The sequence below is a fragment of the Physella acuta genome, unplaced genomic scaffold, assembly GCF_028476545.2.
Source record: "Physella acuta isolate Inbredline_101_S28 unplaced genomic scaffold, ASM2847654v3 ptg000486l, whole genome shotgun sequence".
Lineage (NCBI taxonomy): Eukaryota > Metazoa > Mollusca > Gastropoda > Physidae > Physella > Physella acuta.
The window spans coordinates 923,190-942,701 of record NW_026732005.1 but is presented as its reverse complement, the minus strand read 5'-3'; the positions used below and the strand labels follow the sequence as shown (position 1 = coordinate 942,701).

At 34.9% G+C, this 19,512-nt stretch overlaps 1 protein-coding gene across 1 annotated transcript; it reads right to left on the bottom strand.

The window, feature by feature from the left end:
• Positions 1-16,119: 16,119 nt before the first annotated feature.
• Positions 16,120-18,995, bottom strand: LOC131944253 (GTPase IMAP family member 7-like). Its single transcript, XM_059304792.1, has 2 exons — positions 18,905-18,995; positions 16,120-17,831 (listed from the first exon to the last, which is right to left on the bottom strand). The coding sequence occupies exon 2, from the start codon at positions 17,823-17,825 to the stop codon at positions 16,422-16,424; it is 1,404 nt and encodes a 467-aa protein (XP_059160775.1). The 5' UTR covers positions 17,826-17,831; positions 18,905-18,995; the 3' UTR covers positions 16,120-16,421.
• Between the last annotated feature and the right edge of the window lie 517 nt (positions 18,996-19,512).

The following is a 19,512-nucleotide window of genomic DNA, read 5'->3' as shown; positions in this document are numbered from 1 at the left end:
TAACATATTTAATTTTTTTTTTTACGAAGACAAAATTCGTGAAAAATAATTATATACATTGATTTTAGCCACATAACAGTGTACTTTTAATAGGAATAGAAAAATAACACATTAAACATATCACAAATCATTAATAAAAAATCAAGTAGGGCTTACTTAAGTAAAATCAAATATACAGGTAGTCTTCTTTTGCTGTCTGCCACCCCCCTCCACACATTAACACACAAACATATTTATTTATACACACGTAGGCTGTTGTATAATAATTGGCTTAATTGAATAATGTGTAGGTTTGTACATTTCCCGTTACTATTGTATTTTATATATCACAAAGTCATCTCGACTAGCTGGGCACATGCCATTAGAATGAAACTCATTATTGGCTAAGATCTAAATTCTAGTATCTATATATAGCAAGAATCCAGATCTACTATCTAGGGCTGGTTTAATTCTAGTTTTCGCATAGCTCTAGTTAAATTCTTTGTATTCTCGAATTAGAATATTTGTGCAGCAAATCTTTAAGGACTAAAGTAGTTTAATAAAGAAAGTCAATTATTTATTGCGTTTATTAACTTGCTTTTTTTTAAAGTAATAAATGTATTTTATAGTCAAATTAGAAGAACTACCCAGCATATTCTAATGAAAGTTGATAATAGTGTTGGAACCTAATGAAATAGCAAACAGACGCATCGTTAAAGCTATAGTCGACAGAAAATTTAGCCTTAAAATGCGTTAAACTTTTGAATGGGCAACATGGTCTTCAATTGAAGCTGCTTTGTTTGCTGTTTAAGAATTAAATAACCATGTAGCGTTACTATAAATAAAGTAGTTGTTCAAAATTTTGAAAATTATGGTGGTGTTTCTACCAATGAAAATATCAATACATCAATTAACGTCTATAAATGAATTTGTGATTTACAGTTTGGTAAAAAAGAGCATTATTATCTACAAAGATACGTGTTTTACAGTTCTACACATAGTGCAGATTCTCTAATGTAACCAAAGAAACAAAAAAATATACAAACATGTAAACAAAGGAGACTTAGTAGAATATAGATAGATAGATAGATCTAGATGAAACTTGTTATAACCATTAATAACATACGCTTATAAAATAAATCAAAATTACATGTAACAATTTATTTAATTGTGCTTTTGAATGGCTGCCAACTTGCATTGTTTAAAAAATCAACTTTATATATTAGATCGTAACTGCTGTAAGGGCGATTTGTTATGTAATTTTTTTTTTAAAAAAAAGGCTAAAACAAATTGTACGCTTCTTTTAATTAAAATAACATAAAAAAATAAATAAAAAATTTAAAAATAAATTAATCTTTATATTTTAGATTAGCCGCTACGGCCAGCCACTGCGCTGGCCCTGTGATAATCCTATGCATAAAAAACCGCGAAGTGTGTATTATTAAGCAGATATACTTGGCTTTGCCCGGGTTAAGGTAATTAGTTACTTTTTCAATCAAAGCCTATATGCAAATATAGACGCATAACCCTAAACCTAACTCTAACAGTAAACTTAAACCTTTATCACAACCATCCACAATAAAAACTAAAAGAAATATTTTAAAATATGAGCTTTATATATTAGATATATATATATATATATATATATATATATATATATATATATATATATATATATATATATATATATATATATATATATATATATATATATATATATATATATACTAGCTGCATCCCGTGCTCCGCCACGGTAAATCTTTTTAAATGTACAACTTTGGAACAGAACAAAACGAACAAAAACACAACCACAACACAACCACAACCACAACACAACCACAACACAACAACACAACCACAACGCAACCACAACACAACCACAACACAACCACAACACAACCACAACACAACACAACCACAACACAACCACAACCACAACACAACCACAACACAACCACAACACAACCACAACACAACCACAACACAACCACAACCACAACACAACCACAGCCACAACATTAGAATCACCACCAAACAACACGCTTTTTTAGGCGTCCGCGCCCAAAGAGAGCCTTTATTTAAGTCACAAAAATAGATTCTACTCCATAACTTACAATAAAACAATGCAATGCAAATAAATGTACGGCAAGTGGTGTTTACTTTTATGGTTCTAAGAAAACACATTGGCAATGTAATTAGAATCACCACCGAAAAACACGCTTTTCCCAGGCGTCCGCGCCCGTAGAGAGCCTTTTTAGCATTCTCTATACTATAATCCTAAAATTTCACCATCTGTTAACACCGAAAAACAAAAACAAAAAAATGTGATTTTGAGAGATCATAGACTAATTAGAAAATAATATAAATAATCTTAACATTTTTCTTTTTTACTTATGAACCTTAACATATAATAATCAATGTGGAAGTAATAAAAAAATAACTTAAATTATTGAGAGTGAGTTAAATATTAAAAAAAAAAAATTTCCCATACGTCCGCGCTGAGAGAGAGCCTTTCCAGTCTTCTCAAAAAGTCAAATTTTACCATCTATTTTCATAACACCGAAAAACAAAAGCAAAAAGAAAGTGATTTTTGAGAAATCATAGACTAATTAGAAAATAATAATAAATAATATAAATAATCTTAACATTTTTCTCTTTTAATTATGAACCTTAACATGTAATAATCAATGCGGTAGTAATAAAAAAAAATTAACTTAGTTATTGATGAGTTAAATATATTTTTAAATTACCTCCCTTGCAAAAAAATTACCAAACAAAAGTTGAATTAATTAGTTTTTTCGACCTACTTTCATGAAAATATATCCATTTTTTCTAAGAATATAAACGAAAATGATATTTAACATTGATTTTTTAAGTATGTTTTAGCCATTTTCGTGTATTTAATATTTTATTTAAGTTATGCAAAAGAGTAAACACAGTGGCATTTATAAAATAGCTCTATGCCTCTATATAAACAAACCCTACTCAATTACCTATAATAAGACACTGCGGTGCACTGAAAAGCACAGCATGGTGCGTAGTTTACTTTTATAGTCCCAAAATCTATAGCGATGACGGACGGAAGGACACGCTCAGCCCGATTATATTATAGATATATATATATAATATATATATATATATATATATATATATATATATATATATATATATATATATATATATATATATATATATGAACCTATATAGACCTAGACCTTTTGTAAACCCTACATTGGGAGTGTTTAAAACACTAATATCTAACTCTTAGCAAACCCTCAGCTTAGTCCAAAAAAAAAAAAAAAATTTAACAAACTTTTATTTACACAATAAACCGGGAGTGATCTCCCCTAAACTTTCTCCAATATTCTTATATGAAACAAAAGGGGATGGTAACTCGGGATATTGACATGATTTTTAATCCATGTTAAATATTTAAACTTTTTAAAATAGTATAAAATCTCATATAACAAACAATTGCACGCCAAGTGAACGCCAAATAAAATGTGCATAACAGTGCGGAATATTATTAGTACTTTTTAAATTCATTTGCATTTTTAAGAAATCGGAAATAGCAAAAATTACTACTTGCGGTCAACATAAATTACTCAAAATTTAACACAAGGCAGAGAATTAGATATTTTACTTCGTGTGAAATTTCATTTATCTATCTGAAATAGTACTCGAGTTATAGGCTTTTGAAAGTCCCACTTCTGGTTATCGGAAATCGCTCAAAAATTGATACGGATCTACGATTTTAAAATAAAACTTATATATGAAATTTTATCAACCTAGCTGCAACGGTACTCAAGTTATCGTGTTTACAAACACCGAGAGACACACGGACAGAATTGGATATTCCAGTTTTTTTAACTCTATTACGCATAAAACGCCAAAAAAATTTAAAATCTAGATTTATAATTTTTGCCCGATTAAAATAAGTCCTCTATATCCCGGATGTGATGAAGCGGCGAAAACTGTCAAAATTTCATGTGATTTTGCGCACAATTACAATACTTTCTCAATACTCTGTATACGAGAAAGTAAAAATGTGGAACCGTTCAATTATATTATTATAACAAAAATGACTAATACACCACACTTAAACCTTGACCTACAATAACTAAACTAACAAAACACAAAAACAACTTCACCTACCAAACAAAACAGATAACTAACTACTACTATCGACACCTAGCTAAGGCTTCGAGTAATATACTAATCACTATCACTAACCTAATTCTAAAATCAAAAATACACAAATCAATTCTTATACCTAATCTAATACCAGCCTTTCCAATAACAACCAACATTGTTACCCCAACAGGTTTAAATAAATAATAAGTAATAATCAATCTCTATATATAATTCAATGCATGTTTAACTGTCTGTCTGTTTGTCTTTTATGCATGACTACACCTTTCATCCAATCGCCATAAAACTTTGAGAAGTTGTTGAGAATACTCATGGAGAGGTTTCTGTGGAATTTTTTAAATTAAATTTTGCAGGGATATCTCCACTGGCGGATGCAATGTTTTTTTCTCTATATACTATATATATATATATATATATATATATATATATATATATATATATATATATATATATATATATATATATAAGCACCCTTGTGCGCAATTCTCTCTCTCTCTCTCGATCTCTGTCCGTAAAATATTTTCAAAGGTTATCATATCAGTATCTTCAACGATATATAGAGAACTTAATACGGACGTTTGTTGAAAATAATATGGTAGAGGGTTTAAATGTGTAAACAAAAATTTATTTTAAGAAGAAAAAACATAGGCACATTCAAATGTTGCAAATCTGTTTTAATTATACGACCGGAAAAGTGTTTATAGCTGTGACAAGAATGCGATAAACAATGACGTCAAAAATGTTTACACTAAGGAAAGAACACAAAACTAATGGCGTCATCCACCGATTTTAAAATATAAAGAAAGGAACTATTTCATCACATTTTATTTAGATCTATGTACGCTACGTAATGTATACAATACAATTTTCTCGGCCTAAACGTATAAAATTTACTTTATCTGTTTTGATTCTAGATCTAGAGATTCTAAATCACAGGTTCTCTGGTATACTAAACTCTAGCAATGAAAAACAACTTAAATATTTAGAAGAATATCTAAAATTCGGCTTTACTAACATTACTGGAAATGAAATAGAGAAGAAACAATGCGTACTTTGCAAGGTTGTTCTCAGTCATGAGTCTATCAATTCTTCAAAACTTAAGCGTAATTTGTGACGAGTCACTTGGAACACACACAAAAGATATGTTCATTTGTCGGCGTGAAGTAAGTTGCAAACGTCAGAGACTTGATCGAACAGGAAGTTTTCACCAAGGAAACATAGCTTTGTTATGATAGAAATTGCCAACCTAAAAAAAACGCACAAAAAAAAACAACAATAGGAGATAATCTCATCAAACAATGCATATAGAAGACGGTAAAATTAATTCTTAGGGATTCCAGTGCAGTAAAGATGCAACAAATATCTCTGTTTTATATTACTATTCAACGGCGTATAGCAGACATGACCAAAGATGTAAAAGAACACATTTTGTATCAAATTAAGCTTTCACCATTGTTTGCTTTTCAAGTTGAGAAATCAACAGACAGGAGTTCGTGTTCGCAGTTGCTGGTCTTTGTCTATATTCATTCAGATGATAGCAAAGAATAGTTGTTATTTTGTGAAGATAGCATCTATATATATATAGAGCAAAGTGGTCAAGTGCCCGATAGGTCACTTCCCGGCGCCGCAGGCACGTCAAGTTTGGAACGATGGTGCCTTCGGGCGATAGAACACGAAGGCCGGTGACGGTTTGCCGAAAAGCCTACGGACAGGGGGTCAAAAACTGACCTCGGCTGACCGGCGCCTTATATGGGCTATATTACGAAAAAAAAATTCCTCCGACGACCCCCTTTGATATTTTGTGAGGGGGTAGAAGAACACCTGGGGGCGTCACAAAAAACTCGGCATATCTGGGAAAACTTCGTAAAGCGGTCAAAACTGACCAGTTGTATTTCCCTATATAATCTTTGTATTTTATGGGAAAACAGAGGGTCATTTCAACGCAGACTTTAGGGTACTTAAGCTCAGTATATATGGCTAATTTTTTGCATACTCGTAGGGCAATGGCTTGACCTTTAGGGAAAACTGTCGGTTACACGCAAAGCCCTCGACGAGGGCTAAAAAGTGACCGCGAGTGAAATTCTCTTTATATGAGCTTTATTACGAAAAAAAAATTCCTCCGACGACCCCCCTTGATAATTTGTGAGGGGGTAGAAGAACACCTGGGGGTGTCACAAAAAACTCGGCATATCTGGGAAAACGTCGTAAATCGGTCAAAACTGACCAGTTGTATTTCCCTATATAATTTTTGTATTTTATGGGAAAACAGAGGGTCATTTTAACGCAGACTTTAGGGTACTTAAGCTCAGTATATCTGGCTAATTTTTTGCATACTCTTAGGTCAATGGCTTGATCTTTAGGGAAAACTGTCGGTTACACTCAAAGCCCTCGACGAGGGCTAAAAAGTGACCGCCAGTGAAATTCTCTTTATATGAGCTCTATTACGAAAAAAATTTTTCCTCCAACGACCTACCTTGATATTTTGTGAGGTGGTAGAAGAACACCTGGGGGTGTCACAAAAAACTCGGCATATCTGGGAAAACGTCGTAAAGCGGTCAAAACTGACCAGTTGTATTTCCCTATATAATCTTTGTATTTTATGGGAAAACAGAGGGTCATTTTAACGCAGACTTTAGGGTACTTAAGCTCAGTATATCTGGCTAATTTTTTGCATACTCGTAGGGCAATGGCTTGACCTTTAGGGAAAAATGTCGGTTACACTCAAAGCCCTCGACGAGGGCTAAAAAGTGACCGCGAGTGAAATTCTCTTTATATGAGCTCTATTACGAAAACAATTTTCCTCAGACGACCACCCTTGATATTTTGTGAGGTGGTAGAAGAACACCTGGGGGTGTCACAAAAAACTTGCCATATCTGGGAAAACTTCGTAAAGCAGTCAAAACTGACCAGTTGTATTTCCCTATATAATTGTTGTATTTTATGGAAAAAACAGGGAAATTTTAACACAGTTTTTAGTTTACTTACCGTCTGTACATCATGCTAAGTTTTTGCATACACTACTAAAGATGACTAGGCCGTATGGAAAAACTGTTGGTCAGACTCAAAGCCCTCGACGAGGGCTAAAAGATGATCTTGAGTGAAATTCTCCTTATATGACATATATATATATATATATATATATATATATAAATAAATTGACGAACGATCCCCTTAATATTATGTGACGTCGTAGACCGACCCTGGAGGGTAACAAAAAAAACTTTATTCCCGTCGGAAACAGCCATTATAGTCGTTAAATATGTTCATATAACGTAATTTCTTATATAAGCAAACAATATAAGTAAACAATGACATTCGTCATACGTTCAGTTTTCAAGGGAGGTAACGTTTTTAAAATTATTAGTTTTTCAAATAATTGTATACTATTTTAAACAGAAACAGAAAATGACGAAGTATAGCAGTTGTTTTAGTACAAATCAAGTTGTTAATTCAGTTACGTATCGTAATTAAATAAATTTATTAATTTCAAAAGACAATGTAATATAAACTATGAGATATACTGTTCATGGAACCTGTGTAGTTCAATTTCCTTAATCGTTATACTTTGCGTACTTTCCAATATTACCTGATAATGGAATTTAAATGACAAAACAAAACATTTTTCTAAATTTAGCGGTACTGTTTAAATTAAAGCACTCCACACCCACTTCATCGCTAAATAATTACGTATTCAAATTCTCAATTTTTTTTTAAAAACCTAAGCGAAGCTAGGCAGTATGCCTAGTGAATAAAATAAATACGTGTTTTTTTTAAACGGGATGATTAAAATGGGTTAAAACGGCTGTGGGGTTTGTACGGATCAGAGTTTCTTCCAGGCATCTCTTCGGGGGGGCTAAGCCCCCCCCCGAAAAATTTTTACCGCCCCCCCCCCCCCGAACGAAATGAAATTTATATAATTTATATAGAAAATATATACTTTTAACAGTGTCCGCCCCCCCGAAGAACGTTTACCGCCCCCCGAAGATTTCAAGTGCCCCCCCGGAGAAAAAAGTCTGGAAGAAACACTGGTACGGATTTTGCGCCATCTATGTTTAGGTCAAAATCGAGCTTTCAGAAAACAGTAGCTTCCTAGCCAAGGGGAATCCACTGTTTGATTAACCGGTATGCCCTCGCCATCAAGAATCTTTCGAATACATTGCTAGTAAAAGTCGTAAATTATATTGTGACCTACTTAGGTCTATTCGTGTTCCATTTTTAGTTTGACATTGTATAATACCTTATATGGATTGATGGTGCAACTACCGGGTTTTTTCCACTGTCTTATTAAGGGTGTCTAGGACCCAGAAATTTTCCATCAAGATCTGATTGATTAATTCTGATCAGATGACTATCCCAACCAATGGCTACATGAGTTGAGGATAACCTCCCCTGTTGCATAAGTCTTTAACTGGATCGCACACACGCAACACGAGGCAGTCCACCTTGATCAAACGGTCTATTAAGACCAGGCCGTCCATATTGTCCGGCTGTCCATTCAAACCATTTGAACGTGAGAGAGCTTAAGTCCTGAGTGTGCTATGCTTTCTTAAGTTGTTTTAGTATTCTAGTATAATATTACTTGTCGCCAAGTAATTCCTGATGCTATAACAGTGTTGTGTGACCTGTGGCTATTTTTATACAGTGTTAAAATCTGTGATAGTGTTTTTTCTTACGCTTTGTAAGTTGGGTTTTGATATTTTCTAAATTAAATATTTTATCTCGTTTAACCTAGTGTTCTGCCACAACTGTGTTCGCTTATTAAAGGTTGTATGCAGATTGAGTGAGTCGTTAACTTCGATAGTATCACTAGTTTTCCCTAGACATCGAGAACGAGCCCTAGTGTGTTGTTGAGTTAATGTTAATTCATTTAGGCTTTAAGTCATTTGCATATAACCCCAAAAAAGAATCCGGGGGCGTTCACCATCTATCTGGCTGGTAGATAGGTAAACGTGACAATATTAAATCTGGAGCCCTTAAAAAATGTTGCGCAAAGACATTACGAGATTTTGCTTTTCTACACTAAAGTACTCTGGCTGTCAAACGAAATGTTATGAATTGTGTTTTATAATTGAAAGATGAAATATAATTTTAACAATGCCCCCCTCTCCCCTCCCCTCGGAAATTTTAGTCCGCCCCTCACCCCGAAAATTTCAGGTGCCCCCCCCCCCCGGAGTAAAAATTCTGGAAGAAACACTGGGAGAGAGTATCATACCTAGCATATATATTCGAAAGCTTAGCCTGAAGCTTGAGGGAAAATGAACGAATATTACCTCTTTTCATAATAATCTCAATAAGAAAAATAAATCTGGGAAATATTGAAATTTGAGAAACTCAGTGTGGTAGATGAATATGATTGTAAGATAAATTACATTTTTAAAGAAACGATTTCTAGGCATCTTAAATCTCTTGAAAACAAACTGCCGCGTTGTTTTCCCTGATAAAAAAGAAGAATAATCTGCTTTGACACGTTACCCATTCTCTGGTTCCCTTGATGTTGCCATCATTCCCGATGAATTACAAGATGAATTGTTACATTTAATTTACGTAATGATTCCGCGTCCGATAAAAAAACTGCTCACACAATTTTGGTATTGTATGCACCATTCATACCCAAACGTGAAATTGTTTCTTCTTCATTCTTCAGTGTTGGAAGGGATCGAGCCTTATCTGCCAGAGACTTTTTCGAATTTATCAACCCTGAACTTTTTGCCGACTCGACCACGCGACGGAGCGAATTTTCTCTATATACTGTATATTAAAATATAAGTCAATTGCGGCTCGACACCATTCATTTGATCGTCATGAAACTTTGGGGAGTTGAAGAGGATACAACCATAAAGATGTATGTGGGAAAAAAATTAACATTTCTGATGGGCGGCGCCCGGGAGAGTGCGATTTTCGTCAATACACGGTTTGGCGCCCAGAGTTCCTGAGCGGCTATTATAGCACTTGGCACCCGTTTATAGGGCGTCCTGCATAGAGAGTAAAGGGTTCTAGTAAATTCAGCGGTAAAACTGCAACAGGGGAAGCCACCGGCGCGCCGACGATTGCGTGACCTGAAGAGCCCCGGACAATATGGCCCCACGATTGTTAAAAAAGGCTATACACTGAAGACACTATGGGCAACAATTATCGTTGACTATATCAAATCAGGAGCGTGATATGGCGACCTGAAGAGTGCGATTTGGAGCCCTGGTCTTTCCCGTGAGTGCAATGACGCCTACATTCGTTCTAAACAGTGTGATAGACAATGAATAAGTTGGGGCATTATAGCCACTCACTGGCAAAAGGGCAGGGTGCGATTTGGCGTCTTTCGCTAACCAATGAGCATTATGGTGGCTACGTTAGTTTTAAGAAGCACCCTACAATATTGACACAGCGGCACACGACATTTAATGATTAAATCGAGCCAGGTGCCGTACGCTGCGCCCTTACAGAATTGTTATTGGGGGTTCACGCGATCACACCTCCACGTCCCCGATGCTTAGGCGGCATCATTAAAACTGTGATCTTACGGTGAGTGATTAACGTACACTCAATTATGTTATATAGCACGCCCGAAAGCGTGCTGGGCTGTAGTGTAGGTAAACCCGTGCCCCGATAAAAATGATCTACGCGCAGGCATTGTTTACATCGAAATAACTTAGTTTTAGAAAACAATATTGACAATACAATATTGGCACACGAAATTCGACGATAAAACCGCGCCAACGGCCGCACGCGGCGCCACTGCATTAGTATAACCTGGGACTCCCGAGAGTGCCCCTTTTAGTCCCTTACACCCTGGCGGTGTGCTCTACCTCACTATTACAGAGAGTGATTAACATAAGCTGAAGGCTTTCATACACAGCGCCCAGGGGTGTGTGATATTGTGATGTAGTATAGATAAGACCCATGCTTCGACAAATATTATCCACGAGATACATGGCCCGTTGAGAGATAGATACAACGGGCGCTAGGTTGATAGTGTTATCTTTTCCTCTAAATCGATAGTGAAACAAAATCACCACCTCAACTATAATTTTAACCGGAATAAAAATGTCATTGAAAACGGATTTCTGCCAAGAATCGGCATTTTAACCAGAATTAAGCTTGATCTATGCGTAGTTACTGCATATTTGTACTAAACATAGTCGAAGTCATACCCCTAAACATTGCACCTAATCTCAAACACGACATAAGTCGCATTTAGGGGGAGGGCGCTCCGCCCCGTGCACCCCCCCCCCTAACACACTCTTTAAGAACGTCTACCGTCCCATTCAACGAAAAATACTTTTTATTAAAACCATTTTTTACCTGTCCGCCACCTTCCAAAAAATTTAATCGCCGAAAATTTCAAGAACCCCCCCCCCCCCCTACCTAAACAATGGTCACATGTGTCGCTCATACAAACTAAAGGTAGAGACTACTTCTATAATATAGACATGTTTCCTATTTTCGAACGATAATTTTTTTTCACGCAGACAGTGTTCGTTTCAGGCTTTTTTCCTGGAAGGTGGAGCTCTTGAATTTTTGGAGGGGCGAATAAATTTCGACGGGTCGGGGGAGGACGACACTGGTAAAAGTATATATCTGCTATATAAATTATATTATTTGGGGGTGGGGAAGGATTAGACATTCTACCGGAGGGAGGGGAGGTATTAGGCGTTCTACCGTCGGGGGGGGGGGGGGGGAGAATAGACGTTCTACCGTGGGTGGGGGGGTGGGGAGGGATTAGACGTTCTACCAGGGGAGGGGAGTAATTAGGCATTCTACCGTGGGAGTTGGGGGCTGGGGAAGACCTTCTACCGTAGGGGTGGGGTGGGGGTAAAGGGGCTTTGCCCCTACCAGAAGAGAAACTCTTCACGCAAAACACATATAATATTAGACACATAATTTAAGCCATAATGTCAATATTTTTATTATGGAGTATCGATGACGTCACTTCTTTGAGGGGGTAAGGGGTTTCGGTATAGACGTTCTACTGGAGGGTGGGGGCTTCGCCCTTTCCCGAAGAATTGCATGAAAGAAACTCTGCACGCAATCCACTTTTAAGATTAGAAAAAAATGTTTTTTTTTATTCAATGTTTACTCGAGGATCAATGACGTCATATTATTGTGTGCACTCTCCTGGCTTTCGACTATTTCCTACTATATGCTCAATGTGACGTCATGTTTCGTTTTCGTTTTACTATGAAAGCTTTTATTTTGTTTGTGTTTTCTATATAGCGTTCTTGTCAGATAGATACGCTGATACATAGACAGACAGCGAAACTATTAGTATAGACGAGAAAAATGGCCCGTTAAGGAAGGATACAACGGGCGCTAAGTTGATAGTGCTGTCTCTTTTCTCTGAACAAAAACCAAAACCAAAATCACCACCTTAATTAAATTTAACCGGAAACGAAAAATGACATGGAAAACGGATTTTTATCCAGAATCGGTACTTTAATAGGATTTAAGCTTGATCTCTATGTAGTTACTGCACATTGATACTAAATATAGTTGCAGCGATACTCCTAAACCTTGAAACTAATCTCAATCATGACAAAAGCCGCATTTAGAGTTTCTTTTAGACGACTCTACTTGCCCCCTCTCACACACACATCTGAAAGCACATATACCGTCCCATACAACGAAATAGAATTTATATTGAAAGTATAGGCTACTTCACAAGTGCCCCCCACCCCCTGCTCGAAAATTTAGTACACACTCACCCCCGAATAATTCAAGTACCCCCCCCCTCTCAGGGGAGGAACAATTCTGAAAGAAACACTGATCGTATTTGTTGATCATACAGACTAAAGGTAGAGCCTACTTCTATAATTTAGACCTCATTTCCTACTTTTGGCCGATAAATCTCACTCAAGCTGACAGTGTTTCTTTCAGATATTTTTCCGGGGGTTGGGTACTTGAATTTTTGCAGAGGCGAATAAATTTATACAGGGCGGGGGAGCCCGACACTGGTAAAAGTATAATATATTTTGTATATAAATTATATTTCGTTTTTTTAGGGGGAGGGATTAGACGTTCTACCAGGGAGAGGGGGGGGGGAGGGTTAAATGGGCTTCGCCCCTACCAGAAGAGATCCATGAAAGAAACTCTGCAAGCAAACACATTTTTAGATTAGACACATAAATTAGGCGGTAATTTTATTATAGAGTATCGCTGACGACATTTATTTTGAGTTTCTGGTGGGGGGCGGATTAGACGTTCTTACGCGCAGGTGGGACTTCACCCCTCCCCGAAAAATTGTATGAAAGAAACTCTTCACGCAAACCACTTTTAAGAGTGGACAACACTGGCTTTTTAATTCAATATTTACTTAAGAAACAATGACGTCATATTACTGTGTGCACTCTCCGGCTGTAGACTATTTCCTACTATATGCTCCACGTGACGTCATGTTTCGTTTTCGTTTTACTATGAAAGCTTTTATTTTGTTTGTGTTTTCTCCATAGCGTTCTTGTCAGATAGATAGATAGATACACAGATACATACACAGACAGCGAATCTATTAGTATAAATGAAATAAAGCCCAAACTTTTATTTATCTTTCAGTTTTTTCAGCTATTCCCGGTTATCAGAAGTGGAACGTATTTCGTTTTTGGTTTATCAAGAGCCTTTAACTTGAGTACTGTTTCAGATGGTGACAGGACAAATGATATCAGGACAAATGATCTCAGACAAAATATCTCAGCAAAATATCTCACGGATAAATGATCTCAGGACAAATGATCTCAAGGACAAATGATCTCACGGACAAAAGATACCAGGACAAAATATATCAGGACAAATGTTACCACCGACAATTAATCTCAGACAAAATATCTCAGACAGAATATCTCACACCTATATTTTAATAGTATGTTGGGTGACTTTAGTTGATCTGAACAATCCTAATATATAAAACGCCATGTGCGCTCTTCTCTCTCTCTCTCTCTCTCTCTCTCTCTCTCTCTCTCTCTCTCTCTCTCTCTCTCTCTCTCTCTCTCTCTGTCTGTCCGCAAAATATTTTCGCCGGACATCACGTCAGAAACGGCAGCGATATATGGAGAACTTTATACGGACTTTTGTTGAAAATAATATGTTAGATGTTTTAAATGTATAACCACAATTTTATTTAAAGAAGAAAAATAAAAAAATCAAGGCGTATTTGAATGTAGAAAAACAATTTTATTTATGCAACCGGAAAAGCATTAATAGATGTGTAAAAGAACGCATAAAACTGTGACGTCACTATTGCTTACTAATGACGTCATCTGCCGTGTTTAGAATAAAAAGAAATGAACTATTTCATTTAAGTTTGATTTAGATCTACGTACACTATGAAATGTACACAATACAATTTTTCCGGCCCAAACTCATAAAATTTATTTTATTTATTTGGATTCTAGATCTAGAGATTCTAGATCTAGACTAGATCTAAATCTACAAATCTACGCAATATCTCACAATCTAGATCTAGATCGAGACGTAGACGCTAAGATCTAGATTTAGACTCTAACTTCTCTAGAATCTATTCCAAAACTAAATTTCTATATTAGGACTACACAATTTCAAGACATAGATCTAATTATTTTATACAAAACCTTTGTTTGGAGCTGGCTAATTTCAATATTTGGGATAAAAAAATAATTTGAAAGAATAGGCATATTCGCGTAAGTTAAGATTTTAAAATACGTCTTTCATTCTCCAAAATTTATAAGGTGCCTATATAGTGGAGATGATAGTCAACTTGGTTAATCTATTTTTTTTTTATTTTGCTCGGGCTAAACTTAAAAAAAAAAAATTCTATTAGGATTCTAGATCTAGATGATCTAGATCTACGGAAAAACTAGACTTACACAGATGTAGACCCTACCTAGATCTAGAATCTATTCAAACAATACATTTCTATACTAAAGTATTTTAGGCCTTTATTACTTTATTGAAATCTTTGTTTAGTTATGCAATTTGCTAATCTCTATAATATATAAAGCAAAGTTGTCGGGTGTCCGACAGGGCACTTCCCAACGCCGCAGGCGCTTCAAATTTGGCAGGATCTTGCCTTGGGGCGACAGAATACGAGGGCCGGTTGGCCGAAAAGTCTTCTACAATGAGGGGGTCAAAACTGACCTCGACTGACCGGCGCCTTATATGAGCTATAAATGGAAAAAAAATTGTCCGTGGAGGAATCTCTTCATAACTCTTGAGGTTGTAGACCGACCCTCGGGCGAATTAATTAAGCATTAAAATTCTCAATGTTTTCGAAAGCCTAAGCGAAGCTGGGCAGCATGCGTAGTTTTTATTAACTGTCGTCAGAAGTGGTTTATCAAACCAATTTCATCCACCCCCCCCCTCTCCAAGTGTCGCTACGCCACAATTCCTCTGAGACACAATTCTATTTTTAGCTCTAGGTTTGTCGATAATGTAAATTTATTTTTATAAATAAACAAACGTAATAGGCAGTACTTTTAATTTTTTTGTAGTGCTAACACTGTTACGATATGTATGCTGGCCCCTATCAACCACAAATCTTTGTCACTTATTTATTTGTAAGTCAGATAAACCTTTAAACAAAAAGAAGTATCATGCTGTAGCAACGGCATCTATAATTATCAAACAAGAGACTGATGCTATGTGAACACATTAACATCTTACAACGTGTGACGATGCAAAGTTAAATCTCTTAACTAGGTTTGTTTCTGCCATTGAAAATTGATCAAATTTTAACAGTAGCCGAATTGCGATGCGTTTAACAGATATACTGAAACATTTCTAGGTTAAGTTTAGAGAAACGTAGCCTACTTTTTTCTTTCATATTGAATTTAAAAAAAAAAGAACTTAATTTAATAAAATAGTTGTTGCAGTTAAAAAATGTGAAATTAGTAATAAAAAATAAACGAAGTTTAAAAAAGCAACAATAATTCAAAGTACACACTATATTTATAATTTTTCAATAAAAATTAAAATATAAAACAGAAACAAGTACGTTTTTTATCAGATACATATAAAAATGAAGCATGTTAAATTTCAAACATTCTGGTGAAAGTAATGCTATCAATGGTATCGGAGTGGGTAAAGGGACTTTCATATTTAAATAAGTGTACGGAGATTTTATACCCTTTGATCAGGCTAAATTGTTGATCGGAAAATGAGTTATATTATCTATTTCAATGGGATGTTCTATTGTTTGAAAAGTAACATGTTGCCAATAAATACAAATATACTAACAAAAAAATAAAATCAAAATGTAAAAAATACAATGGAGAAAAAGCACATTTGTGTGTTCCCAACAGAGTTGCATAGGATGTAAAGCTGTTCTCCTTTTAAGTAAACAAACCCGTAACATTATCCCAAAATCTTCTCAAGAAACCTCTATTAGCCTTTTCAAAAATCACTTCATACCGTTCTTGAGTTTCAGCTAGTTCACGTTTAAGTCTTTCGGTTTCCTTCTCTTGAAGCTTTTTGTTTTCCGCCCTCTGTTTTTCTAATTCTGCATGTTGTCTGTCAAATTCTTCCTTTGCTTGGCGTCTTATATGCTCTTCTTTTTTTTTATTTTCTTCCTCCATACGCTTTTTTTCTTCTTTCATTTTTTTTTTTAATTTCTTTTTTTCTTCGTCAGCTTTATCTTTGTTCATCAACTGAATTTTAAGTTCAAACATCTTTATTTCATTCTGCATTCTCACTTCTATTTCTGCGGTTTCTTTCTCAATTTCCTGTGTTTTCTTAAAAATCATCTCCTCTGCCTCTCTTTGTATCTTCTCTTCTAGCTCTTTCATTTTTTTATCATCTTCAATTATTTGAGTAGCGTGGTTTATTTTATTCGTCGCGTCAGTTCTGGTCTGCTTCACGTTATCTAACAATTCCTTCAGTGCTCCAGTGCCCTGATCTTTTTCTGTTAAGTCTTTAATAATAGCATCTATTTGTGGCAAAAGACGTACCAATGCATCTATTTTCCTATTTTCGTCTCGTTCAAAATCGCAATTTTTTATTTCATCTAGAATTAAAGTTTGAGCTTCCAATGTCTCTTTTCGGATCATGGGTAACTTTGAGGTAATATACATGTGCTTACGTTTAAGTGCAGCCTTTTCAAAAAGTTCATTTGAGTATCTAGCTCCGCCATTAGGGAGACGCTCCACCATTTCAATTAGATTTTTAACTTGCTTGTTCTGTTCTGCGGTATCTTCCGTAACGTTGTCGAACAAAACAATTCTGTTGCTACACTCATTTAAAAGATCTTTGAAAGGACCTTCCTCTTCATTGCAATATTTTTCCATTGTCAAACCTTTTTTTTCTTCTCGTTTGAAAGCATCCCCTTTGGTCAAGATGATAATGCCGTAATTTTTAAGGAAATCTTCTCCCAGTATACCTTTTAGTATTTGAATAGCTTTTTGTTCATCCGGAGTAAATCGTTGTGTAAATTTTACAACAACTAAAAAAGCGTGGTAACCGTCAGGATTAACTTCCACAGCCTCCTCCATGGCTCCTGTGATAAGTTTAATGTCCTCATCTTTCTTTGAATCTGTATCAATTACTCCTGGTGCATCCACTACTTGTATCTTATAATTTTCAAACTTACTCACTTGGTATTGTGGTTCTTTTGTCACAGAGGCTGATCCATAATTGCTATTAAACACATCTTCTTTTCTTAAGATGGAATTACCTGTGGCGCTTTTTCCATTTCCTGTTTTGCCAATTAAAATGAAGTCCAACGGCTTAAGAATATTCATTTTAAACTGTAAAAGAACGGAAAAATAATTTGTATGCTTATTAAATTAAAGTTATAATTAGATGTATTGTCATAGAAAACTCAATAGTCAAGGCGATATCGGTTGGCACGTAGCTTGTTTTTCAAATTGACTGTGTGGAACAAGTCAACTGGTGATGCTTTTAATAAACATAATTTTTTAATAAAACAAGGACAACCAGTTAGTTAGAAAGAGAAAAATAAGAAGCACTAAAGAAATTTCGGGATGACTTTCTGTTTGATGTTTTATTATGCATGTAGCATATGTTTTTAAATAGATCATTTTTTTATATTTGAAATACTATTTGATTTATGAATAGGTGCATTTGTATGGAGGCTTTTTAAAAATTATATATATATATATATATATATATATATATATATATATATATATATATATATATATATATATATATATATATATATATATATATATATATATATATATATATATATATATATATATATATATATATATATATATATATATATATATATATATATATATATATATATATATATATATTGCACTGTTAAACTAAGGCAACGGCTTAGTTTGCTGTTTAATTAGAATAAGACAGGTAGATAGGAAGGAGCTGATTGGTTAAATATTTCATAAAGAATAGAGATGTCAATTACAACTGTCCATTTACCTTTTATCACCCCCACCCCGGTGACTAAGGGTCGTCTGAGATATTAATATAAAAATAAAATTGACATTTACAAATATAGTTAGGTCTCTGGCCCATGTGAAATTTAACGTGTCATTGAAATTCCAGGTAAACGATAAATTGCATTTTAAAAGTTGTAGCTGTTGTCCAAGTAAAAGGCTTAATTTTCACGCATTTAAACATAAGTAGACAATTGTGTTTAGTTGGCAATTATTTTACATTGCATTTATTACATTTATTCAAATACCAATTTTATATTTAAGTCCTACTACGTAAGTTAAACATAGTATTAGTGTGTTGGCAAAATTAAGAAAAATCTACGTAAATGTTATTACACAACTTTGTTTTCAAATTGACGGTTTCGTGATATACAAAATTCACTAGTACGTACCGTCAAGGAACGCTCCAATCCAATGCAAATAATCTTCGATTTTATAGTTCAATATATGCAACCCGTTCACAGCGACAGAGGTGGACTAAATGCGGTCTCAAAAAGGCTGCACACAAAGAGACTCGCTACATATTTAACGCAAAGCGCATGCGTCTAGCTGTAGATACAAATAGGCGTAATCTTATAACTAGTTTCACGCGGCTAAATCTGTATTTACATCCACCGATACCAGATATAACAAAGAAATTTCAAACGCGCAGGAACCGACATAGGTCTAGACAATCTGTTCATGTTTGGTCCATCTTCGGTTCATAGGTCGGTTCATGTTCACTTTAGTATTTTTCAAAAGACTTTTGTGGCTTTTTATCTATGACTTTATTTCTGCGGCTTGTTTTTTTCTATAAAAATTTTCTCTCGTGATTTTTTTCATGTTTTATTTTCCGTACTTAATCTTTTAGCGCAATTTCCATTCTGGAGAATTGCGTTTATTAACCCGTCATTTCTGGATGTATGAATGTATGGATGTATGAATGTGTGTCCGCAGGTTTAAGTCGTATCTCCTCCTCAATGAAGCAATATCGAGGACTAGTTCCAAAAGAAATTATGTT